General features: G+C 39.2%; 1 protein-coding gene and 1 long non-coding RNA gene across 2 annotated transcripts in view; one reads left to right on the forward strand and one right to left on the reverse strand.

The window, feature by feature from the left end:
* The first annotated feature begins 281 nt into the window (after positions 1 to 281).
* LOC134326389 (uncharacterized) lies at positions 282 to 1,093 on the forward strand. Its single transcript, XR_010014500.1, has 3 exons — positions 282 to 481; positions 563 to 711; positions 1,022 to 1,093. It is a non-coding gene; the product is annotated as an uncharacterized LOC134326389 (long non-coding RNA).
* A 5,601-nt stretch (positions 1,094 to 6,694) lies between these two features.
* The window catches only part of LOC134326370 (zinc finger protein 850-like), a gene marked incomplete at both ends in the record, with an annotated part of 45,750 nt that continues 26,109 nt past the window's right edge, over positions 6,695 to 26,335 (reverse strand). Inside the window, 2 exons of the mRNA XM_063008528.1 lie at positions 6,695 to 7,183; positions 19,072 to 19,575. Of these exons, the coding sequence (XP_062864598.1) occupies positions 6,695 to 7,183; positions 19,072 to 19,575 (993 nt within the window). The remainder of the gene's footprint in view (positions 7,184 to 19,071; positions 19,576 to 26,335) is intronic.

A 26,335-nucleotide genomic window follows, 5' to 3' on the forward strand; every position in this document is an offset into this window, starting at 1 on the left:
GCATCCCAAACCGCCCCCCGTTGTGTTTAAGTCTGGGACGATTTCACCGGTGTTTATATCATCGACTGTATAAATAAGAAGGTTTTATGTTCTATTCCCCCAGCGTGGGACTGTGAGGCAAGTAGACGGGCGTGGATCAGCGCCATTCAGAACCTGACTGAGAGAGAAGAAGGAACAGTCGAGAGCGAGGTGAATTATCATTACCACTATACTCCGGGAGGGGAGGGGTTCAGTTCTCGTCTCTGTAACACCAGTTTAATCCGTCTAAATCAGCAGGAATCAGACGGGTACGAGAATGATTTAGAATCAGATTCCTCGAGCGAGCAGACAGACTCCCAGGGACCACAAGTGTCTTCTGAAGCTCCAGGTAACCTTAACACCACCACGTTCGAGCCCGACACTATTAAACTCTAGTGACTCTTGGGGTTTGTAGGTGGGATCAGTTCTGGAGAAGTCATCTGTGATGCTCCCAAGAACAAGGGTGAGTACGCCGGTCTTTATATGGACCCTTATTTTTGGTCCACATAACACATAAGCATCATTGGTGATACTTGTGTTGAAGATGTTGAAGGAGAAACCACCAACGGAGAAGGTCAAGAGGAAAAGACGACCGACACGAACCCGGACAGCCAATACACCCTTGGAGAGCTGCTGGGAAAGGAAGACTGCGGTTCAGTCTATGAAGGAGACCATAAGGCAGATGGGAACCAGGTGAGTATCAGTTTGCTGTGTTGATCCTCCCCTGGATCCTCCTATGGCTCCAGATACCTGTGACGACCTACCAGGACCATTTTGGGTCAGGAGGACCGCTGAGTACCACTCTGGCCCCTGGATTCCTCTTAGCCCCAGACATGAACCCAATTGAGCATCTGTGGGACCTCCTCAATGGCCGTGTTGGCTCTACGGATCCTCCCCTGGTTCCTCCCTTGACTCCAGATACCTGTGACGACCTTCTGAAGAGGCCAAACAAGAGGCCAAGAAGAGCAATCAGTAATAATAATAACATGTCTCTTGTGGGCAGCAGGTTGAGGTGCCATGCACTGTACCCGAGACCATCGACATCTCAGAACGAACATCACGTGTGGTTGAGGACGTCTCTGAGCTGCACAAGTGCTATGAGGTTTACAAAACCATTGGATCAGGTAACTGGTACCACTTTCAGTCGTCTCTCTGCCTTTGTGTAACACAGATGTGCATCTTTTAAAACCTGACATAAAATTTTTTTTTTTATTCAATCGTTCTTCAGGCGGTTATGTGACGGTCAAGCTCGGCAGGCACATTCAGACTCAAGAGCCAGTGGCCATCAAGATCCTGGAGAAGAAAGAGCTCGGGGTTAGTTTCAGCAAAACCGTCTGTTAAAGACGGACGTGTCTCAGTTTCCAAACGTTTGGTTCTCCTAATTCTGATCTGAAAAGTCATAAAACTGTTCCTGTTTCCTCCCCATTGCAGGATGAGTTGTCCGATTTGAGGATAGAGATTGAAGCCCTGAAGAACCTCAATCATCAGCACGTGTGCCGCTTGTACCAAGTCATGGAGACTGCTGACCAGATCTACATGGTGCTTGAGGTACCATCAGTGGTTGGAAACTATCAGATTTTATTTAATCTCTGGATTTATGATGATTTGCTGCTCACTTGACTCGCTCTCTCCTCCAGTTTTGTCCGGGTGGAGATCTGTTCGATCACATCGATAATAACAACAGGTTGTCAAGGGAGGAGATGCGCAGGATCTTCCGTCAGATCGTCTCTGCGCTGGCCTACGTCCACAGCCAGGGATACGCCCACCGTGACCTTAAGCCAGTGCGTCAGCCAAACGATTTCCACTTATACTTTGTGTTTTTTCTTTGTTAGTGCTTGGACATGACGTGTTTTATTTTGACTCTCAGGAAAACATGATGCTGGATGAGAAGAACAACATCAAGCTCATCGACTTTGGTCTCTGTGCCAAACCAGAGGTTCGTGTCTCTCCTAAGACTGTAGTGTATACTTAAATCAAGCGTGCCATTCAGAGAGTCTAGTAAGGCGGTGTGCTTACCCCCATCCATCATGCTTTAATAAAGCCTTGCACACATGGTGTCCACAATTAGTTTCAGTGATCAGTTAGATAAACAGGACATCACAGAGCCATGCTGGTTCAGTTTGTGTGTTGTGCTGCAGATGTGAGTCAACAGTTGGACCTTCGGTTGATAGAAATCTGTTTTGTTGTAGGGTGGACTGGGTACTGCTCTGATTGAGGGCTGTGGAACCCCTCCCTACTTGGCACCAGAAATCATTGATGCGCAACCCTATCATGGTGCAGAGGTAGGTGTGTGTGGGGTGTGTCCCCAGGTTATTCCTGATAAACTTCAATTGGAGAGTCTCCAAATCCAAGGTGTTCAGTCCCCTCTGTAGCCCCATTCATGAGTTATTCTATGAGGTCTGGATGAGGGGACTGACCAGGGAAAAGCATGGTTAAAAAAGATAATGAATATGTGTGTGTGTGTGTGTGTGTGTGTGTGTGTGTGTGTGTGTGTGTTTTAGGCAGATGTTTGGAGCTTGGGTGTTGTCCTATATGACATGCTGTGTGGCTACCTCCCATTCGATGGTGACAACTTTGTGGAGCTCCATGAACAAATCACTGTAAGTCTTGGAACTACAATGAAACACCATTGGCATACACGTCTTGTTACGATTATGAAACAGAATTCATTATTTAATGATCAGCAGCATGTTAAACATACAGTAAAAGTAACAGTAACGGCTTGTGGTGATGTTCTTTGATCAGATGTGATTGTTTTGCTCTGTGTTTCCTCAGAAAGGACATTTTGACACTCCTGATTGGCTGTCTCCTGGTTCTGTACTGCTGATTAAGGAAATGCTGCAGGTGTGTGTTTATGGGTGTGTTTAATGTGAGCAAAGAGGGTGTGTGTTTCTCTGTGGGCTTCATCGCCTGAAGTTCTTGTATCTTGTCCTGTAGGTGGTTCCAGAGCGGCGCATAAAGGTGGAGCATCTGCTGCATCACGAGTGGGTAATGAAGGGGTACAGCAGCCCTGTGGAATGGCACAGCACATGCCAGGTACAACATCCACCCTAGACGTAGTACAGTGACATGATGGAGATCCACCGTACAGAAGATTGTATCTTTATTATCTTACATACTCATATATTTGTGTCTGTGTGTGTGTTTGTGTCTCAGCTGGATCATCTAGATGAGGAGAGCATCACCGAGATGGCTGTGATGTTCAGACAGTCCAACCAAAGCACCAAGCAGCTGGTGTCTGAGGTACATTTCAGTACTTGTATCTGCATCAACACAGATGCTAAAATGTAGACACATATTTATTAATATTGAGGTTCTTGTGCTCCATCTAAAAGAGATGTGTGTGTGTGTGTGTGTGTGTGCAGTGGAAGTTTGATCAGACCACAGCTACGTATCTTTTGCTCTTGAGAAGGAAGCAGCGCAGTAGTCCAGTGTGTAGCTGAGCGGACGTGTAAGAAATCCAGCTAACATTCCCACAATCAGTGTATTTTACCTGACAAACGCTGCTCTACATGCTCATCTGTCCAAACACTACAGCTTCTGGAATGTTCTTACACCTCTTCTTGTTTTATTTAACAGGAGACGTTGGTGCGACAAGGAGGGACGATGGTGGCGCCATCCAATCAGGACACGTTACATCTCAATTTCACATTTCAATGATTGTTGCAGATGTTTCTCTGTAACCCACCCTCCTTCTCTCTTTTTAACAGAATGATGCATTTTGGGTATCTGTGTGTGACCGGTTAGAGGAACTCCACTGAGGTGCCGCCCTTGTTGATCCACACAGCTGTATGAGTGTAGAACATGGATGACCAGGATCAACAAGCCTCAAAATCTTATAACATTAAATAATAAATAAATAAACTCTCTGAATATATGAAGGTGCATGAATGTTCATTTTCACTTTTCTTCATCATTTTGTGTATGAAGTCAGTAATATGAGGTGAAAGAAGGCACAACGTTTCCTGACATGTTACAGAACATTGAACTCAGCAGTGAAGATACAGACCTACTGTCAGTTACTCAGAGCAGCCTAAAATCGTTACCCTAAAACTTCATCAACTCACGTCTCTCAACTCATATTATTTCATTACAATTCTACAAAAAGGCCACAACAGGGCGACATCACAAGGATTTTTTATTTCAACAAGGTCACAAGATCCCGTCCGCTTTTTTCAAACATGCTTCCAATCTGGAGACTAATGCCAAGTTCACACTGGATCTCTTGTAATCGGAAGTCTTTAAAGTCGGTGTGTGTCACCCTACACGACTGATAAATAACCCATTATGTGTTCTGTCCAATATTTACACAGTACTGGGTTGCCAAATAACACATTTTCACCTGCATTCTGCCTTTTCTTTCCTGTATACCAAAAACAGTCGACAATGCAGGTCTACAACACGTTACAAAAACACTTGGGACAGAAGAGCCATAAACACTCTCTCATTTTTATATAATAATAATAATAATAATACAGTGGAACCTCGGTATACGTCCTTAATCCGTTCCAGAACCTTGGACTTATACCAAACGAATTTTCCCATAGGAAATAATGGGAAAATGAATAATCCGTTCCCATAAAAAAAATCCTATTGTTATTGGCATATTATACTTTGATGGGGTTGTATAAAATGATTTATAAAATGGATAGTTCCGGTCCTAAAATCTGATTGGCTGAGCTGCGTTTAAAGCCGCTGTTAAATCCCCGATATAAGCGCACCTGTGACCACCTCACATCATTCCATATTAATACGCCCCTGAAAAGAAAACAAAAAGAAACTGTACAGACTTGGTTGAACACTATTTTAAGTAATGCACTATACATGAAAATGTCCAGATTAATATAAACAGTAATCTTAATCATTAAGCGGGTGTTTCGTCCAAGAAATAGTGTAATAGTTTGCGAATGTTATGTTCGCCCTCATGTTGCCTAGCAACACGGCGCACCGTTAACGGGACTACAGTACCTGAACATTATATAGCGCGTTATAGCTATAGAGTTATAGCTGTAGAGTTATAGCGCGGCTTGTTTACTGTATGGTAGCAACTGGTGTAATGATGCTCGTGGCTTGGTCTGGCCAGAGGTAAACAAGAGTAGTGCGCGGTGTCGTGACTGATTTTGAACCATACAAGTTCTAGCATGCGAGTCGTATTCCAAATAAAGGTCGTATACCAAGCTACATTTTTCTTATCCAAACAGGACGTATACCAAGTGGGACTTATACCAAAGCAGACGTATACCGAGGTTCCACTGTAATAATAATAACATCTCAAATCTGCGATAAGTAACAAGCTGTAAACTATTTTAAGACCACTAGATGGTGACGATGTCTGTACAACATTTTGAACTTCACTTTAAAAGTCAGTTGAATGTGTTTTACTGTAGTAAAAAATGAAAGTATGAGCTGATCTTTGTCTCATTGTGTAGCTTTGATGAAGAAAAAGCCGCATTTAATCCATGTTTATGGTATGCTTAAGTTTTAGTGGGCATCTAAACCTTGGTAATTGTATTTATTTTGTATAATCATTTTAGATCTCATAAAAGAACATTTAATAGTAACACTTTAAATACTAAAAGCTCTGAATTTCACTTCTACTCTTTTCTGTTCTTTCCTCTCGTTATCTTCTCCTCTCCAATCTTCTTTATTAATGATTTAGTTTTTATTCTGTTATGATTTATGAATAGAATTTCAGGTTACATGAAGAACTATTTTGAATTATTACCCACCCAGTCATTTACATCCACTTTCTATTGTCACTCCAGCTCAAGCCTACATACAAATACATGGACCGTGAGTTTAGTCCCATTTAACAACCGTGGACACATTTGCTGACATCGGATTCAAAACCAAACTCTCATCACACAGAGGACTCAGATGGAATTTACAGTGTAACAAATACATTTATTCATCAATAAAGAAACACTTGTCTCCCGACCCCTCAGTTGGTTTTGGTCAGTTGGTCACCTCCATGATAAGAAAACCTCCTGAACTACCACAATAGTATTTATTTATTTATTTTTAAATGTTATTTCAGTTCAGTCTGTATTAGCATTTATATGAACTGGGTTTTATGCACTAGAAGATGGTGGGATAATTAAACGTAAATATGAGTATTTCTTTTAACAAAGGAGTTTAGCTACCACTAATTTGGTCTATAAATTAACACAGAGAACAAAGACTCATGATGATAGAACAATGCAACACTGTTCAGTCCACAGCCCTCCATTCACACCTTCTCATGTACATTCTGGTGAAGTACGGTTCATTATTTGCTAAGTGGAAATGATCTAAAGACTAGAATTTTGGAGTGTAGACCTAGAAGTGTTAAAGTAAGAGGCTATTCATTTATGAAAACTTAGCAATCATAATATGAAGAATTTATGCAAACACCATAAAGACCAGGGTAAAATTCTTCCACTTGAAAGTAAAAGTTGTTCTGTGTTTATTAAAGTAGATTAATGCGTGAATGCGCTGGTGTTGTTGGAGAACATTATGTGGAATAAAAATACTTCCCACACTCTTAACAGTGATGTAGTAAATCTACGTGAATACGCTGATGCCGTTTGAAATTATTTTCATGAGCAAAAATCTTTCCACACACTGAGTAGTGATACAGTTTCTCTCCTGTGTGAATACGCTGGTGTTTTTGGAGGTTACTCTGTTGAGCAAAACTCTTTCCACACTCTGAGCAGTGATGTGACTTTTCTCCAGTGTGAACACGCTGGTGTACCTTAAGGTCACTACTTTGAATAAAACTCTTTCCACACTCTGAGCAGTTATACGGTTTCTCTCCTGTGTGAATACGCTGGTGTTTTTGAAGGGTACCATGTTCAGCAAAACTGTTTCCACACTCTAAACAGTGATACGGCTTCTCTCCTGTGTGAATACGCTGGTGTACTTTAAGGGCACTACATTGAGCAAAACTCTTTTCACACTCTGAGCAGTTATACGGTTTCTCTCCTGTGTGAATACGCTGGTGTTTTTTGAGGTTAACCTGTTGAGCAAAACTCTTTCCACACTCTGAGCAGTGATACGGTTTCTCTCCTGTGTGAATACGCTGGTGTTTTTGAAGGTGACCTTGTTGAGCAAAACTCCTCCCACACTCTGAGCAGTGATACGGTTTCTCTCCTGTGTGAATACGCTGGTGTTGTTTGAGATTACTCTGCATAGTAAAACTCTTCCCACACTCTGAGCAGTGATGAAAGTTCTTCATGTTTATGCTTTGATAAGACTGTAGAAACTGTTTCCTTGGAAAGCAACAGAAACGAAGAATCAAGTTGAATAATTAGAATTACTTTTACTACATTAATACCACAATAATATTAAACTCATCACCTAGTAATAAAAACATTAAATTCACTTCACGTCTAAGTGAGAATCTGAATTCAAAGAACATCAGGATTAAATACTTATAAATACTGCAGATATTAATAATTAAATAACTATAAATAACTTGATATAAATAAAGATATAAGAGATCTGACTTTCTCAACATCAGTCCTGCACCAAGCAAATCTAATCCAGTTCATGACAGGACTAATAATTAGCTCACAAGTGTAAATCTTTGGTGTGCTGGGAGTAAAAAACGCTTCATAAATCACCACAATTATGAGCATAAAGCTATTTTAAACAGTCTGAATATATTAACCTGATAATATTAAATAACATAATAAAATAAAAAGAACAACAAATGCAACATAAATGTAAAAGAAACAAACAAGAAAACCCTTTACCTTCCTGTTAGAATCCTGGCAGTCACTTTAACAAAGCTGGTGTCTCAAGCAGGTCGTTTCTAATGAAGAACGTGCAGAAGATCCTTCTTACCAAGTGACTCAGCTACAGGTCTAGAGTTTAGTCCTTAAATAGAGCTGAGGACAAAGACCCAAGACCAGATAAAAACTCTGCATTGGTCAATCATCAGACAACCATTCACACCTTCTTGTGTGAAGTACTAGCTCATTATCTATTGAACGTGTGCAAATGAACTAGGTGGAGCCACAAAGCATGATGGGTGAAGTCAAACTACACCTATTTATCTCAGCAGAGAAGTGATTTACATTTAATCCTAAACACAAACAAGGAATTGAAAGGCTATTCTGTAAAGTGAAATGACATGAACTTAGATAAAGCTTTTATGATAAGAATCTAAGTCATGTAAAATGCTGTATGTATATTTGTGTGAATTAGTTTCTACTGTATATGAGGAACAATAAGAAAACTATAAGAGGAAACACCCACCTATAGAATTATCTGTATTTATGGTGTAGAAATATGTGAACTGTTGGATTTACTGAAACACTTTCTACATTCTGAGCAGTGATACGAGCTCACTGAGGAAACATAAAGATTAATAAAGAGAAGGAAATAAAACCTGAAAATAAGAGCTTTACCTTCTGTTTAAATCCTGTTAAAACAGCTGAGAATGAGAGCAGTTCATAACTACAGGAACACAGACTGTACTTGTACTCGGTCTGTTTACCTCCAGCAGCGACTGCCCCAACCTTATATGCAGTTGATTTGCATAACGACTGATCACCGCCCATTGCATAACAATGGAACCGGTGATCAGGTCCATATGCAATTCACAATTGGGGTAAATGTGTGTCTTTTTCCCCGATCATGTGTAAAAGACACACATGGCCATTGTAATTAGTGGTCATTGAGAATTGCATATGGACCTGATCACCGGTTCAATTGTTATGCAATGGGCGGTGATCGGTCGTAAACATAAATAAAATTGAATTGAAAAACAATATCAAACAATAAAACAACAAACCCCTTTCAATGGATAAAATAAATAGAGAAGAACCTGAAATAAAATGAAAACATTAGAATTTGAACAATGCAAACTAAACCTTTCTATAAACATTTACTAGGAAAAGTGAAGGTACAACCTAAAGCTAACACATACTAAGCTACAGCTTACAGCCACACCTGAATCAGATAAAGACAGACCATGGGAACCAGGTGATGATTGCAGGCAGGGAAGGAATGATTTGTTTTTGAGGAACTTGGCTTCCATATATTTAATTGTTTGCTGAATATTGAAGGCAAACACAGAGTATCACATCATGACCACAAGTTTTTTACTGATATGTTGACAGTTTTGAAGAGGAAATACAGACTACACAACAGTCTTAGACTCCTAAGATTATATATGAAGTTATAACTTTAGAATAAGTACAAATAATCATAAATACAGTAAAAAGTAAGAAGTAGATGTATGTGAGCTGGTGTGAAGAACAACGTTTGTTTCCAGATGTTCTCCTCGATTGTATGAATTTGTTAAATCACCAGCACACTTAATTTAAAATAATGAAGTGTTGATTAACCAAACTAGGTACTGGATGATAACCACAAATAATATTAAGCTATACATTCACATACAGAAAAGCACTACTTACAGTATTAATGTTGGTGGTTTTTATTCTAACATTAGTTTTTTTTCTGAGCAAATAAACTCTTACTTTTAAATAGTTTTATTTTTATAGCTTTTAAAATCTTATTTTCTTAGGTGCCTAAAACGTTTGCACAGTACTGTATGTGTTTCACATTTCCTATTTAGTTGTTTGCTAAAAGATTGGGAATAAAATATAATCACAATTATCTATCTATGTTTGCTTTTTTCTAGATATAGCAGTTGCAGGCAGTCTGGGACGTCTTAGACCGAGTTGAGGAACACAAAGGACTCGAGAGTGGACTTCCAATCCCAAATGCTAGACCTGACCAACATGAGTTATACCCAAACAGTGGACCAGACTGGCAGCAATTCAACAGGAGGCAGAAAAGGACTTGAGGGTGTGAGGAGTGCATCAACTCTGTTCCAGAGGGGAAGAAGAGGCTGGATACATCCAAAGTGAATAGAATACTAAGTAATTATCTTTTAGCTTTCTCATTTCATACTGAAGCAACCTTAGATGTATACAGTGTGGGTAGCAGTCATTACATTGTGGTCAGTATAACCAGTATAATAGTGCTGTGGATAGATGTGTTGTAGACTCTTAGTACTCATTTATAAAGCCAATCACTGTACATACGTTCATTTTATTTTCTACTGCAGCTTATACCATGATCTGTGGTATAACAAATGTTGTATCAGGGCCAAGTCAAAGGCTTTATAAAGGAAGAGAAGAAAAGGACTTGAGGTGCTGTTTTTGGATACAGAAAACTCTTTGTCTTTACTACCCACCCTGTTTTGTGTCCCTGATCCATCCAGCATTTGTTTATTTTGAGTAAAATTAAGACAAAGTTCTACAGTTTGTCTCAGATTAATCCTGTTATTGTGAAATCCTCTTAGATTCAAAATATTTTACATTAGTTGTATTAGATTCACTTCTTATTAGTCGTGTTGTACTTGTATTAGGTCATTTTGTTCTAGAAAAAGTTTTATTCCTTTGAACAAAATTGCATTTTCCATTATCCAAACTGTTTACCTTTTAGCTAACGTTACCTGAAGTGTTTCATTTCAGACTACCAGTTAACCTGAAACTCACTAGAAAATATTACCTAACAGTTTCCAAATTGCTCTCTACCCTAATCCAAAACTCATTAATAATTTTGCTGTTTCCTGTTATAGTTTTCTTATTGTTCCTCATATACAGTAGAAACTAATTCACACAAATATACATACAGCATTTTACATGACTTAGATTCTTATCATAAAAGCTTTATCTAAGTTCATGTCATTTCACTTTACAGAATAGCCTTTCAATTCCTTGTTTGTGTTTAGGATTAAATGTAAATCACTTCTCTGCTGAGATAAATAGGTGTAGTTTGACTTCACCCATCATGCTTTGTGGCTCCTTCTAGTTCATTTGCACACGTTCCATAGATAATGAGCTAGTACTTCATACAAGAAGGTGTGAATGGTTGGCTGATGATTGACCAATGCAGAGTTTTGAACTGGTCTTGGGTCTTTGTCCTCAGCTCTATTTAAGGACTAAACTCTAGACTTGTAGCTGAGTCACTTGGTAAGAAGGATCTTCTGCACGTTCTTCATTAGAAACGACCTGCTGGAGACACCAGCTTTGTTAAAGTAGCTGCCAGGATTCTAACAGGAAGGTAAAGGGTTTTCTTGTTTGTTTCTTTTACATTTATGTTGCATTTGTTGTTCTTTTTATTTTATTATGTTATTTAATATTATTAGGTTAATATATTCAGACTGTTTAAAATAGCTTTATGCTCATAATTGTGGTGTTTTATGAAGCCTTTTTTACTCCCAGCACACCAAAGATTTACACTTGTGAGCTAATTATTAGTCCTGTCATGATTTGCTTGGTGCAGGACTGATGTTGAGAAAGTCAGATCTCTTATATGTTTATTTATATCAAGTTATCTATAGTTCTTTAATTATTATTATCTGCCGTATTTATAAGTATTTTATCCTGATGTTCTTTGAATTCAGATTCTCACTTAGATGTGAAGTGAATTTAATGTTTTTATTACTAGGTGAAGAGTTTAATATTATTGTGGTATTAATGTAGTAAAAGTAATTCTAATTAATCGACTTGTTTCTTTGTTTCTGTTGCTTTCCAAGGAAACAGTTTCTACAGTCTTATCAAAGCATAAACATGAAGAACTTTCATCACTGCTCAGAGTGAGGGAAGAGTTTTACTACGCAGAGTAATCTCAAACAACACCAGCGCATTCATACAGGAGAGAAGCCATATCACTGCTCAGAGTGTGGGAAGAGTTTCATTAAGCAGAGTCATCTCAAACAACACCAGCGTATTCACACAGGAGAGAAGCCATATCACTGCTTAGAGTGTGGAAAGAATTTTACTGTGCAGAGTAATCTCAAACAACACCAGCGTGTTCACACAGGACAGAAACCGTATTATTGCTCAGAGTGTGGAAAGAGTTTTGCTCAACAGGTTAACCTCAAACAACACCAGCGTATTCACACAGGAGAGAAACCGTATTACTGCTTAAAGTGTGGAAAGAGTTTTGCTTACAGTTATGCTCTTAAAGTATATCAGCGTATTCACACTGGAGAGAAACCGTATCACTGCTCAGAGTGTGGAAAGAGTTTTGCTCAACAGGTTAACCTTCATAAACACCAGCATGTTCACACAGGAGAGAAGCCATATCACTGCTCAGAGTGTGGAAAGTTTTTTGCTCATGAAAGTAATCTTAAACAACATCAACAAACTCACATAGAAAAACTACATCACTGTAGGTGTGTGTGGGGTGTGTCCCCAGGTTATTCCTGATAAACTTCAATTGGAAAGTCTCCAAATCCAAGGTGTTCAGTCCCCTCATGAGTTATTCTATGAGGTCTGGATGAGGGGACTGACCAGGGTAAAGCATGGTTAAAAAAGACAATGAATATATATATGTTATGAGGTGGGGAGGAAGGACCCAAGGATGCGGAGGTTTAACTAAAAAGGGTTTTATTTATTAAATCATAAACATAATATACATAAAATAAAAGGAATAACAATAACAAAAAACACTTCGGGGAATCCCGAAGGCAGCCGGACGTCGGGGGCTGAAAAGGAACAAAAAAAAGCATACAAAAGAAAAGGGGAAGCGCGAGGCGCGAACCCAGGGCTCCTGCCTCCCGACCGGGAGCTTTAACAGCCTGCCACAGCGGCGCTAGTGGCAGACTCGCTCCCGGCGCTATTGAAGCAAAGAGTGGGTTCGCGAGATGGAACACCTCGCGCTGTTGGCCGAAGAAGGGGGGGTAACACCGACAATAGCTGCGTGGCATGGCGCTTTCTTATGCTGGCTAGAGCCATGCCAGCTACCGGGTGTGATTGATTTGCGGGTTTCAAAAGTTAAAGGCAAAGGCGCTGTCACCAGCCAGGGTGGCTGGGAAGTGGCCATTTGCTCATGCGCTCCAGAGGGCGGAACGTGACGCTGTCACCAGCGGTAGCTGGGAGGGGGTCACGTTCCTCTGGGCGCAATAATGGGGTCTCTAGGTGGCGGCGGCACGGCGGCTCGACGGCAGCTGATTCTTCAAAAAAGAATCAGCCAACAAGAGCAGAAGGTGCGACGGCTACAGCTCTGCACCTATCCCTTAAATAAGGGAAGGCACAGGTGCAGCCACTTCGCCCTAACGAGCTGGCCAGGTAATTAAAGGCACAGCTCGTTTCTGCTCTGTAAGGCCTGTGGCGTCAGGGAGAGATGGTACATTCCCCTGATGCCACAGAGCCTAACAATATATATATATGTGTGTGTGTGTGTGTGTGTGTTTAGGCAGATGTTTGGAGCTTAAGTGTTGTCCTATATGACATGCTGTGTGGCTACCTCTTGTTCGATGGTGACAACTTTGTGGAGCTCCATGAACAAATTACTGTAAGTCTTGAAACTACAATGCAACACCATTGGCATACACGTCTTGTTACGATTATAAAACTGAATCTATTATTTAATGCTCAGCAGCATGTTAAACATACAGTAAAAGTAACAGTAATGGCTTGTGGTGATGGTCTTTGATCAGATGTGATTGTTTTGCTCTGTGTTTCCTCAGAAAGGACATTATGACACTCCTGACTGGCTGTCTCCTGGTTCTGTACTGCTGATTAAGGAAATGCTGCAGGTGTGTGTTTATGGTGTGTTTAATGTGAGCAAAGCGGGTGTGTGTTTATCTGTGGGCTTCTTCACCTGAAGTTCTTGTATCTTGTCCTGTAGGTGGTTCCAGAGCGGCGTATAAAGGTGGAGCATCTGCTGGATCATGAGTGGGTAATGAAGGGGTACAGCAGCCCTGTGGAATGGCACAGCACATGCAACATCCACCCTAGACGTAGTACAGTGACATGATGGAGATCCACCGTACAGAAGATTGTATCTTTATTATCCTACATACTCATATATTTGTGTCTGTGTGTGTGTTTGTGTCTCAGCTGGATCATCTAGATTAGGAGAGCATCACCGAGATGGCTGTGATGTTCAGACAGTCCAACCAAAGCACCAAGCAGCTCGTGTCTGAGGTACATTTCAGTACTTGTATCTGCACCAACACAGATGCCATTTATTAATATTGATGTTCTTGAGCTCCATCTAAAAGAGATGTGTGTGTGTGTGTGTGTAGTGGAAGTTTGATCAGACCACAGCTACGTATCTTTTGCTCTTGAGAAGGAAGCAGCGCAGTAGTCCAGTGTGTAGCTGAGCGGACGTGTAAGAAATCCAGGTAACATTTCCACAATCAGTGTATTTTACCTGATAAACGCTGCTCTACATGCTCATCTGTCCAAACACTACAGCTTCTGGAATGTTCTTACATCTCTTCTTGTTTTATTTAGCAGGAGATGTCGTCGGTGCGACAAGGAGGGATGATGGTGGCGCCATCCAATCAGGAAACATTACATCTCAATTTCACATTTCAGTGATTGTTGCAGATCTCTCTCTCTCTCTCTCTCTCTCTCTCTCTCTCTCTCTCTCTCTCTCTCTCTCTCTCTCTCTCTCTCTCTCTCTCTAACAATGCAGTTTGGGTATCTGTGTGTGACTGGTTAGATGAACTCCACTGAGGTGCCGCCCTTGTTGATCCACACAGCTGTATGAGAAGTGTAGAACATGGATGACCAGGATCAACAAGCCTCAAAATCTTATAACATTAAATAATAGATAAATAAACTCACTGAATATATGAAGGTTTATGGATGTTTATTTTCACATTTGTTCGTCATTTTGTGTATGAAGTCAGTAATATGAGGTGAAAGAAGGCACAACGTTTCCTGACATGTTACAGAACATTGAACTCAGCAGTGAAGATACAGACAGTGGTGTATAGTAATGAAGTAATAATACTTCGTTACAGTACTTAAGTAGTTTTTTGAAGTATTTGTACTTTACTGGAGTATAAACATTTTCAGCAACTTTCACTTTTACTCCACTACATTTTCTAAAGAAATTGTGTACTTTTACTCCGTTACATTCGCTGTATGTAAACTCGTTACTCGTTACTACAGAATGAAGGTAAATGATGTGAGATGTGTGACGGACTGCACGCTGGTTTGGTGAATCTGCGCTTGTAAGTTAGACGGTGGTTAAACACATTATTGCGCATGTGCAAACGTGCACTAAAAGCTATCGGAGTTTTCTAAAAGTGTGTCGTTCACCCAAAGACCCGCAAATATGGAGATTTCAGAAGCTCCCCGTCCAACACACTGATGTAACTTAACAATGATTAACAAAGTAAAGCTGCAGCATCAGCGGTTTTTTCATATTATTAACATTGTTCAGATATCTACCTACCATTTTTACCGATTACATTCGAACCACAAATAAAACGTTTCACTACATTTGTTTGGAATTCATTGACTGCAAAACTCATGAAGACACGTCCATTATTTTTAAAAACTCACCTACAGATAGATATTTCCTCAGATAACTTCTGTATTAGACCGGCAGAGGAGATTCATGGTGCTGAGGAACATGCAGCACGTCTTTAACCCTTTAATGATCTCAACAAGAACTCAATTTATCCAACTTATTATTAACTTATTATTAATGATTTTTCAGCTGTTGGCTTCAAGTTAGAAATGGTGTTTTCTTAAAGTAAGAATACCAATATTTTTTTAGTTTAAGACATGCTATTCAGTGAGTAGATACAGCCCAAAAAGATTATTTAAATACAGATTATTTTACTCAAATATTTTGATTTGAAATAATGGTTGAACAGATCATTAAAGGGATAAAAGTGCCACACATGTTAAAGTCTCTTGAGTTTTGCTTTAAATTAATTATGCCAAAATTATTTTTTGTTATTGAAATATACTACCCAAATAAAAAAAATGGGACCGTATAGAAATTGCAAATAAAATAGATGCAGTGTTTCTTACATTTACATCGACTCACATTCTAAAAACGTTGGAACAGGAACATTTAGGGCTAGTAATAAGTTAAAAAAACAACTAAATAATGTCATGATTTCAAACAGGTGATGTGAACAATGATTATGATCATGAATTGGCACAAATGTTCAGATGAAAGGAAAAAAACAGGTTAATTGTTAAGGTGGTTTACTGGCTTAAAAAAAACAATCTTTATATTTAAAATGACCGCTTCCATTTATACTAACAGCATTTACTTTTACTTTTAATACTTAAGTACATTTAATATCAAATTACTTTTGATGCTTAAGTACATTAAACATCAGATACTTTTAGACTTTTACTTAAGTAATATTCTAAAAGGTGACTTTTACTTCTATTAAAGTAAATTTCTGGTAAGATACTTGTACTTTTACTCAAGTATGGACTTCCGGTACTTTATACACCACTGTTGGCATGACAAATAAGGACATTCGTATTACCAAAGCAAGTTAGAGAGAAATAATAAAAATAACAATGAGAAAGAACAAATATATACAGAACAGTTACATGTGCAAAAATATAAAATAGAATAAAATATTAATAAAAACAGTGCAAAATAATAATAAAAATTATAATATGTACAGTAATGAGGTAGTAATAACGATCAGTTTGAGTGTGTGTGTCTCTCTCTCTCTCTCTGTGTGTGTATAATTTTTATTGTTATTATTTTGCAGTTTTTATTAATATTTTATTCTATTTTATATTTTTGCACATGTAACTGTTTTGTATATATGTGGCAGAATGGCGAAGGGAAGGGCAATGGCAAATATAAGGTTGTTGCGACAACGCCACCTGGGGTAATCTCATCCACAGGAAATTCTAAGTCTCTAACTTTTAACATACAAGATCTCACAGGTTCAATAATACCACGGGGCAAGAGACGGTTTTCAATTTAACCACAAAGGCTTTATTACACATCACAACAGTTAACAAAAGAAATCAAATTTACACACACACACACACACACAGTTACCCAACATAAATACCAATAAATTAGAAGAAAGGATTGCTGGGGCTTACCAGGCGGCCAGGGCAGACCAAAGATATCAAGAATCTATTAAATCAACCACCGTGACACTACACTCACCCTGCAAAAAAAGAAATGTGAAGAAAAATCACTACCAAGGACTGGACTGCCGCCTGAGCCACAGCACCTAACCAAACACACAAAAACACAATCACAATATACCAAACAAAAAGCTATGCCAGACTGGTGTGAAAAGAAACAATTAAATGACATACAAATGTACCAAAAACTACATAAAGATATTAACTAATCAATTACATTTAACACATAAGACATGTTAAAATACCAGTAGAATGTCCTTTAATTAAAACCCATCGGCCATTTTGAAGACGTAGCAATGCCCTGTAGATTATTAATTCCTTTTACTCAGGACGGACACATTCATTAGCCGTCACCACGGCTATTCAGCAACCCAGTGTTATTACAGACAAGCTGAAGTCACCATGAAGCGACTGACATATCCCACTATTAAATAGAGCCAAAACAGCAGCATGAATCCAGGGAAAGCTGAATACAAACCAACGATTTACGCCGTTCTCTACAAGAAAGGCATACCACGATAATTTAGTACCCAAGTTAAAATAATCAAATAAACTAATATTCATAAAAATATAAACTCATACATACCACGTCGCGACGCTACAGTGACGCCCACGAGAGACCGGGGATCAAAGGCTTGTGCCACAGCTTGTAACACAAGTGAACTTACCGGCAGACAGGCAAGCGCACCCAAGAAGGGCTTCCGGTGGAGCGATGCGTTCCCCCATGGCCACTGCAGCCAATTACGCTATAATGAGCAGAAATCGCGTTACCAACACGCCCGTTTTCCACACACAACAGCGGGAGGCTAGCAGAATGCATTACCTGAATGGGGAAGATCGTGCACCTGGAACGGCCACGCCAAACAGATCACCACCACCGGAAAGAAACGAGGGAAGAGGAGCGACAGGTGTATCCACCCCTCTATTTATCTAATGATGCATTATGCCGCCCCTCAAACCAGGCACTCCATTAATTGGCACAGTGCCATATGGTGGCAGGAAGGGAGACAACCTGTCACATATTCATTTATGAAAACTTAGCATTCATAATATGAAGAATGTATGCAAACACCATAAAGACCAGGGTAAAATTCTTCCACTTGAGAGTAAAAGTTGTTCTGTGTTTATTAAAGTAGATTAAACTTGAATAAAGAACAAAAACAGATTCAGATCTGAGGTTGGTACATTACACCACATAACTTTTAATGATTAATGATCATATTCATACCATCATGTACATTTGATAATTGAAGTGTTAGGCTCTGTGGCGTCAGGGGTATGTGCCATCTCTCCCTGACACCACAGGCCTTACAGAGCAGAAACGAGCTGCTCATTTAAATACCTGGCCAGCTCGTTAGGGCGAACGGGCTGCAGCTGTGCCTTGTGCCTTCCCTTATTTAAGGAGGAGGTGCAGAGCTGCAGCCGTCGCACCTTCTGCTTTTGTTGGCCATTTTCTTTTTTCTTTCTTTCAGTTTGTTTGGCACTGCGGTGCCCTTTTATGTTTGTTTATTTTAATTCTAGGTTGTGCCGCCGCACTGTGCTGCCGCCGCCGTGCCGCCGCCACCGGGCCACCGCTATTGGGCCGCCGCCAGGTCGCCGCCGCCGCCGCCGTGCCGCCGCCATTGTGCCGCCGCCGCCTGGTCGCCGCCATTAGGTCGCCAACAGGTCGCCGCCGCCGAGCCGCTGCCGCCGTGCCGCCGCCACCTTGAGATCCATTAGGGACGCCCAGAGGAACGCAACCCCCTCCCAGCGCAAAGCGCTGGTGACAGCGTCGCGTTTAGCCCTCTGGAGCGCTGTTTATAAACGGCCACTTCCCAGCCACTCTGGCTGGTGACAGCGCCGTTACATTTAGTCGTTTAAGTCCGCAATTAAATCACACCCGGTAGCTGGCATGGCGCTGACCAGCATAAACTGCTGGAGAGCGCCGTGCCACTTATCTACCAGCGGTGTTACCCCCCTTCTTCGGCCAACACCTCGCGAACACCTTGAGATTCTTTTCATAAGCAAAAATCTTTCCACACTCTGAGCAGTAATATGGTTTCTCTCCTGTGTGAATACGCTGATGTACTTTAAGAGCATCACTGTAAGCAAAACTCTTTTCACACTCTGAGCAGTAATATGGTTTCTCTCCTGTGTGAATACGCTGGTGTTTTTTAAGGTTAACCTGTTGAGCAAAACTCTTTCCACACTCTGAGCAGTGATACGGCTTTTCTCCAGTGTGAACACGCTGGTGTACTTTAAGGTCACTACTTTGAATAAAACTCTTTCCACACTCTGAGCAGTAATATGGTTTCTCTCCTGTGTGAACATGCTGGTGTACTTTAAGAGCATTACTGTTAGCAAAACTCTTCCCACACTCTGAGCAGTGATAAGGTTTCTCTCCTGTGTGAACACGCTGGTGTACTTTAAGGTCACTACTTTGAGTAAAACTCTTTTCACACTCTGAACACTGAAATGGCTTCTCTCCTGTGTGAATGCGCTGGTGTTTTTTGAGTGTATTCTGTTGAGAAAAACTGCTTCCACACTCTGAGCAGCGATATGGCTTTTCTCCTGTGTGAATGCGCTGGTGTTTTTGGAGTGTATTCTGTTGAGAAAAACTGCTTCCACACTCTAAGCAGTGATATGGCTTCTCTCCTGTGTGAATGCGCTGGTGTCGTTGGAGATTACTCTGCGTAGTAAAACTCTTCCCACACTCTGAGCAGTGATATGGCTTCTCTCCTGTATGAATGCGCTGGTGTTGTTTGAGATTACTCTGCATAGAAAAATCTTCCCACACTCTGAGCAGTGATATGGCTTCTCTCCTGTGTGAATACGCTGGTGTTGTTTGAGATTACTCTGCGTAGTAAAACTCTTCGCACACTCTGAGCAGTGATGAAAGTTCTTCATGTTTATGCTTTGATAAGACTGTAGAAACGGTTTCCTTGGAAAGCAACAGAAACAAAGAAACAAGTCGATTAATTAGAATTACTTTTACTACATTAATACCACAATAATATTAAACTCTTCACCTAGTAATAAAAACATTAAATTCACTTCACGTCTAAGTGAGAATCTGAATTTAAAGAACATCAGGATAAAATACTTATAAATACTGCAGATATTAATAATTAAATAACTATAAATAACTTGATATAAATAAAGATATAAGAGATCTGACTTTCTCAACATCAGTCTTGCACCAAGCAAATCTAATCCAGTTCATGACAGGACTAATAATTAGCTCACAAGTGTAAATCTTTGGTTTGCTGGGAGTAAAAAAGCCTTCATAAATCACCACAATTATGAGCATAAAGCTATTTTAAACAGTCTGAATATTTTAACCTGATAATATTAAATAACATCATAAAATAAAAACAACAACAAATGCAACATAAATGTAAAAGAAACAAACAAGAAAACCCTTTACCTTCCTGTTAGAATCCTGGCAGCCACTTTAACAAAGCTGGTGTCTCCAGCAGGTCGTTTCTAATGAAGAACGTGCAGAAGATCCTTCTTACCAAGTGACTCAGCTACAAGTCTAGAGTTTAGTCCTTCAATAGAGCTGAGGACAAAGACCCAAGACCAGTTCAAAACTCTGCATTGGTCAATCATCAGCCAACCATTCACACCTTCTTGTGTGAAGTACTAGCTCATTATCTATGGAACGTGTGCAAATGAATTAGATGGAGCCACAAAGCATGATGGGTGAAGTCAAACTACACCTATTTATCTCAGCAGAGAAGTGATTTACATTTAATCCTAAACACAAACAAGGAATTGAAAGGCTATTCTGTAAAGTGAAATGACATGAACTTAGATAAAGCTTTTATGATAAGAATTTAAGTCGAGCCTCTAGTCTTGCTCGACTTGAGCCCCCATCCAGGACTAAAGGAAGACAAGCATCAAGGCTGTTCTCTGTTCTAGCGCCGAAGTGGTGGAATGAACTTCCTGTGTCTGTCCGAACATCTGAGTCTCTTGTTGTCTTTAAAAAACGATTAAAAACCCACCTTTTTACTAAACACTTAGGCTGACTGTACTTATTTACTAACATTTTGTTCCATTCTTTTCCATTTATAAAAAAAAAAAAAAAAAAAAAAAAAAAAAAAAAAAAAAAAAAAAAGCCTTTTAACAGGTTTTAGCAGATTTGTGTTCATTGACTGTTGTTTACCTAAACTTGAGAAATGAAATGTTCACTATAGAAGCACTTCTGTAAGTCGCTCTGGATAAGAGCGTCTGCTAAATGCTGAAAATGTAAATGTAAATGTAAGTCATGTAAAATGCTGTATATGAGTTTCTACTGTATATGAGGAACAATAAGAAAACTAGAAGAGGAAACACCCACCTATAGATTTATCTGTATTTATGGTGTAGAAATATGTGAACTGTTGGATTTACTGAAGCACTTTCTACATTCTGAGCAGTGATACGAGCTCACTGAGGAAACATAAAGATTAATAAAGGGAAGGAAATAAAACCTGAAAATAAGAGCTTTACCTTCCATTCAAATCCTGTTTAAACTGCTGAGAATGAGAGCAGTTCATAACTACAGGAACACAGACTGTACTTGTACTCGGTCTGGTCACCTCCAGCAGTGACTGGAACCAACGCCAAACAATTCAACTCCACCCAGGGATGCCAAGTCCAGCACAAATATCCAGCTCAAAGTCTGTCTAAACCCGTCCTTCACATGCTAAAACTAGCAGAACTTGTTCATAGGTATGTGAGCGCAAATCCTTATTAAAAACATTTTGTACGGTTTGTAATGAAAGCTTTTAGACAGCCGTGACACATTTTGAAAGTAACCCAATTTGAAAATCGCGAGAGTTGCCAGGTTCAGCCTAATGTCTGGTCTAAAATCAACCCTGAAGCTGAAACTAGCCCAGAATCCAGGGTGTCACAGATATTGGTGAAATGGCAAATGATCGATCAGTACTACTAGTGAATCTTTTATTATTAATAATAATATACTTTCATTTTACAGTATTTTTTTCATTTTTTGTGATGTATTTTGTTTACATTGGTATTACAGCTAGTAATATTTTATCATTAAACTATTAGTCATTTTATAATCGTCATTTTACATCCGGCCCGCGAGACATCCCCAACCGGCCCGCATGAGGTTTGTGGCAATTAAAAATTAGATGTAAATAAACGTACATCAAACATGCATTACAACAGGATTGATTTTGATGGGAGCGCTATATCTTTAAATTACCGTAAGTTTTGATTTACGTGTGTGTGAGTGTTTCCAGCTTCACCATAATGTGAACAGAAGGAGTTTTTAACAAGACATGAACTTCTGAAGTATTTATTAACTGAAGTCAGGTGTAATGCTGGTTAAGGATCAGAATTTAGGCTCTAAATCGCTGTTACGATACTAAACAGAAATATAAGAACATTTTTACTCTGCCTACTTCTAATTTTCTGATTGTAACATCTAAACATTAACAGCTTATAAGAACTGTACAATCTACTGCTTCTCATAAAGAGTGAGCAGTCGTAGCCTAGTGGTTAGTGGACTAGTAATTAGAAGGTTGCTGGTTCAAGCCCCACCACAGCCAGGTTGCTGCTGTTGGACCCTTGAGCAAGACCCATAACCCTCAATTGCTCAGACTGTATACTGTAACTGTATTGTAAATCACTTTGGATAAAGATATTAGAATTAAGTTCACCTTATTGGTCCGGCCCTCCACAACAGTCCCAGTTTCTTATGTAGCCCCTTGGAAAATTTAATTGCCCACCACTGATTTAAACCCTATTTTTTTTCGTACCCTTAAACTTTAAAATAAAGGCCTTTTATATTGTCACATTTCTAGAATGTATTTGTAACCTACATGTTGTGTACTATCATTATGAAGTGGAATTGTTCTGTGAAAACAAGAGAATTCCTTTTAGTAACAATAAGAGATTAAGTTTTATTTGACTTTAAATTTAAAGTAAAATCATAATGTCCAGTTATTACCAAACCTTTTATTTTAAAGCCTGAAATTCTATCCTAAATAGTTCCGCCAGACGCTTTTACCGTAATGTTTAGTATACACACATCTTCACAAACAATGTGGGAGCTGATTTGACTGAGCATTTTGAAGTGGAGGCTTGACCGCAGTAGTAAATCAAACAGTTCACAGACACACAAGTGCAGAGTAAATATTTCTACACCATAAATACAGATAAATCTATAGGTGGGTGTTTCCTCTTCTAGTTTTCTTATTGTTCCTCATATACAGTAGAAACTAATTCACACAAATTTACATACAGCATTTTACATGACTTACATTCTTATCATAAAAGCTTTATCTAAGTTCATGTCATTTCACTTTACAGAATAGCCTTTCAATTCCTTGTTTGTGTTTAGGATTAAATGTAAATAACTTCTCTGCTGAGATAAATAGGTGTAGTTTGACTTCACCCATCATGCTTTGTGTCTCCATCTACTTCATTTGCACACGTTCCATAGATAATGAGCTAGTACTTCACACAAGAAGGTGTGAATGGTTGTCTGATGATTGACCAATGCAGAGTTTTGAACTGGTCTTGGGTCTTTGTCCTCAGCTCTATTTAAGGACTAAACTCTAGACCTGTAGCTGAGTCACTTGGTAAGAAGGATCTTCTGCACGTTCTTCATTAGAAACGACCTGCTGGAGACACCAGCTTTGTTAAAGTGGCTGCCAGGATTCTAACAGGAAGGTAAAGGGTTTTCTTGTTTGTTTCTTTTACATTTATGTTGCATTTGTTGTTGTTTTTATTTTATGATGTTATTTAATATTATCAGGTTAATATATTCAGACTGTTTAAAATAGCTTTATGCTCATAATTGTGGTGATTTATGAAGCCTTTTTTACTCCCAGCACACCAAAGATTTACACTTGTGAGCTAATTATTAGTCCTGTCATGAACTGGATTAGATTTGCTTGGTGCAGGACTGATGTTGAGAAAGTCAGATCTCTTATATCTTTATTTATATCAAGTTATTTATAGTTATTTAATTATTAATATCTGCAGTATTTATAAGTATTTTATCCTGATGTTCTTTGAATTCAGATTCTCACTTAGACGTGAAGTGAATTTAATGTTTTTATTACTAGGTGAAGAGTTTAATATTATTGTGGTATTAATGTAGTAAAAGTAATTCTAATTAATCGACTTGTTTCTTAGTTTCTGTTGCTTTCCAAGGAAACAGTTTCTACAGTCTTATCAAAGCATAAACATGAAGAACTTTCATCACTGCTCAGAGTGTGTGAAGAGTTTTACTACGCAGAGTAATCTCCAACAACACCAGCGTATTCACACAGGAGAGAAGCCATATCACTGCTCAGAGTGTGGGAAGAGTTTTACTACGCAGAGTCATCTCCAACGACACCAGCGCATTCACACAGGAGAGAAGCCATATCACTGCTCAGAGTGTGGGAAGAGTTTTGCTCAACAGGGTACCCTTCAAAAACACCAGCGCATTCATACAGGAGAGAAGCCATATCACTGCTTAGAGTGTGGAAGCAGTTTTTCTCAACAGAATACGCTCCAAAAACACCAGCGCATTCACACAGGAGAGAAGCCATATCACTGCTCAGATTGTGGAAAGAGTTTTGCTCAACAGGGTAACCTTCAAAAACACCAGCGTATTCACACAGGAGAGAAACCGTATCACTGCTCAGAGTGTGGAAAAAGTTTTGCTCAACAGGGTAACCTTCAAAAACACCAGCGTATTCACACAGGAGAGAAATCATATTACTGCTCAGAGTGTAGAAAGAGTTTTGCTGAACATAGTACCCTTCAAAACCACCAGCGTATTCACACAGGAGAGAAACCGCATAACTGCACTGAGTGTGGAAAGAATTTTACTCAAAGTAGTGCCCTAAAAGTACACCAGCGTGTTCACACAGGAGAGAAACCGTATCACTGCTCAGAGTGTGGAAAGAGTTTTGCTCAACAGGTTAACCTCCAAAAACACCAGCGTATTCACACAGGAGAGAAACCGTATCACTGCTCAAACGGCATCAGCATATTCACATAGAAAAACTACATCACTGTTAAGAGTGTGGGAAGTATTTTATTGCACATTGTGTTCTCCAACAACACCAGCGCATTCACACAGGAGAGAGTTCGCATCACTGTTCCCTGTCTGAAAAGAACTTTAGTGAAAGGAATATCCTTTAGGTACACCACACCAGCGCATTCACATAAGAGGATGACCTATATTGCTGCTTATAGTGCAGATGAAGTTTTACTGGAAGCAGCATTTTTAATAGACACCAGTACGGTCACACAGAAGTTATGATTTTGTGACTGAAGTCGTCTTGAAAAACACCAGCGCATTCAGAGGAGAAAATAAAATGATTTTCCACTACTACATGTACAGAAAAAGCTATGTGTACTTTCTTTTTCTACTAATATCCACTAGAACTGTTTTCGAATGTACATGATGGTATGAATATGATTATTAATCATCAAATGTAATGTGGTGTAATGTACCAACCTCAGATCTGAATCTGTTTTTGTTCTTTATTCAAGTTTAATCTACTTTAATAAACACAGAACAACTTTTACTTTCAAGTGAAAGAATTTTACCCTGGTCTTTATGGTGTTTGCAAGAATTCTTTATATTATAAATGCTAAGTTTTCATAAATGAATAGCCTCTTACTTTAACACTTCTAGATCTACACTCCAAAATTCTAGTCTTTAGATGATTTCCACTTAGCAAATAATGAACCGTCCTCAACCAGAATGTACATGAGAAGGTGTGAATGGAGGGCTGTGTTGCATTGTTCTATCATCATGAGTCTTTGTTCTTTGTGTTTATCTATAGGCTCCCTTGTTAAAAGAAATACTCACATTTACGTTTAATTATCCCACCTTATAGTGCAGGGGTGTCAAACTTATTTTCACCAAGGGCCACATCAGCATTATGGTGGCCCTGAAAGGGTCAATTGTAATTTATCCTGCTGTGAGTGCAGTCTGCTGTTTTTCTTGGAGGCTGAATTCTGTGTTTGGTGTCAAATTGTCAAATTTATACAGTATATTTATAATGTCTATCTACATTTATATTGTCCTCCTCTACCACAGACATGGCCTCATAACACAAGAGATGCACCGGTTTCTCTTCCTAAAGCACAAACTTGTATTCACTTTCATTAAATTTTTTTATTCTGCTTAATTTTCTCTTCTTGTACATGTTGGGATTATGTTTAAACATCATCTACTGGCGGGATGGGGTCACTTTGTGGGTCACAAAATCAGCATGCATTTTGGGAGATGCAGTTTATGTAGGATTTTACAGTGTATTTTAAGACAGACTAGACAGACAACTCCCTCCAGAACACAGTTATGTCGGTTTTATTTGCTTTCTAGCTGTATGATACACTGTGTGTATCAGAATGGAGTAAAACTACATAATAAAAACAATAAAAAACTTAATACAGTACATGCATATAGCTGTAGTTACAGTGTTACA

This window comes from Trichomycterus rosablanca, chromosome 14 (assembly GCF_030014385.1).
Source record: "Trichomycterus rosablanca isolate fTriRos1 chromosome 14, fTriRos1.hap1, whole genome shotgun sequence".
Classification (NCBI taxonomy): domain Eukaryota; kingdom Metazoa; phylum Chordata; class Actinopteri; order Siluriformes; family Trichomycteridae; genus Trichomycterus; species Trichomycterus rosablanca.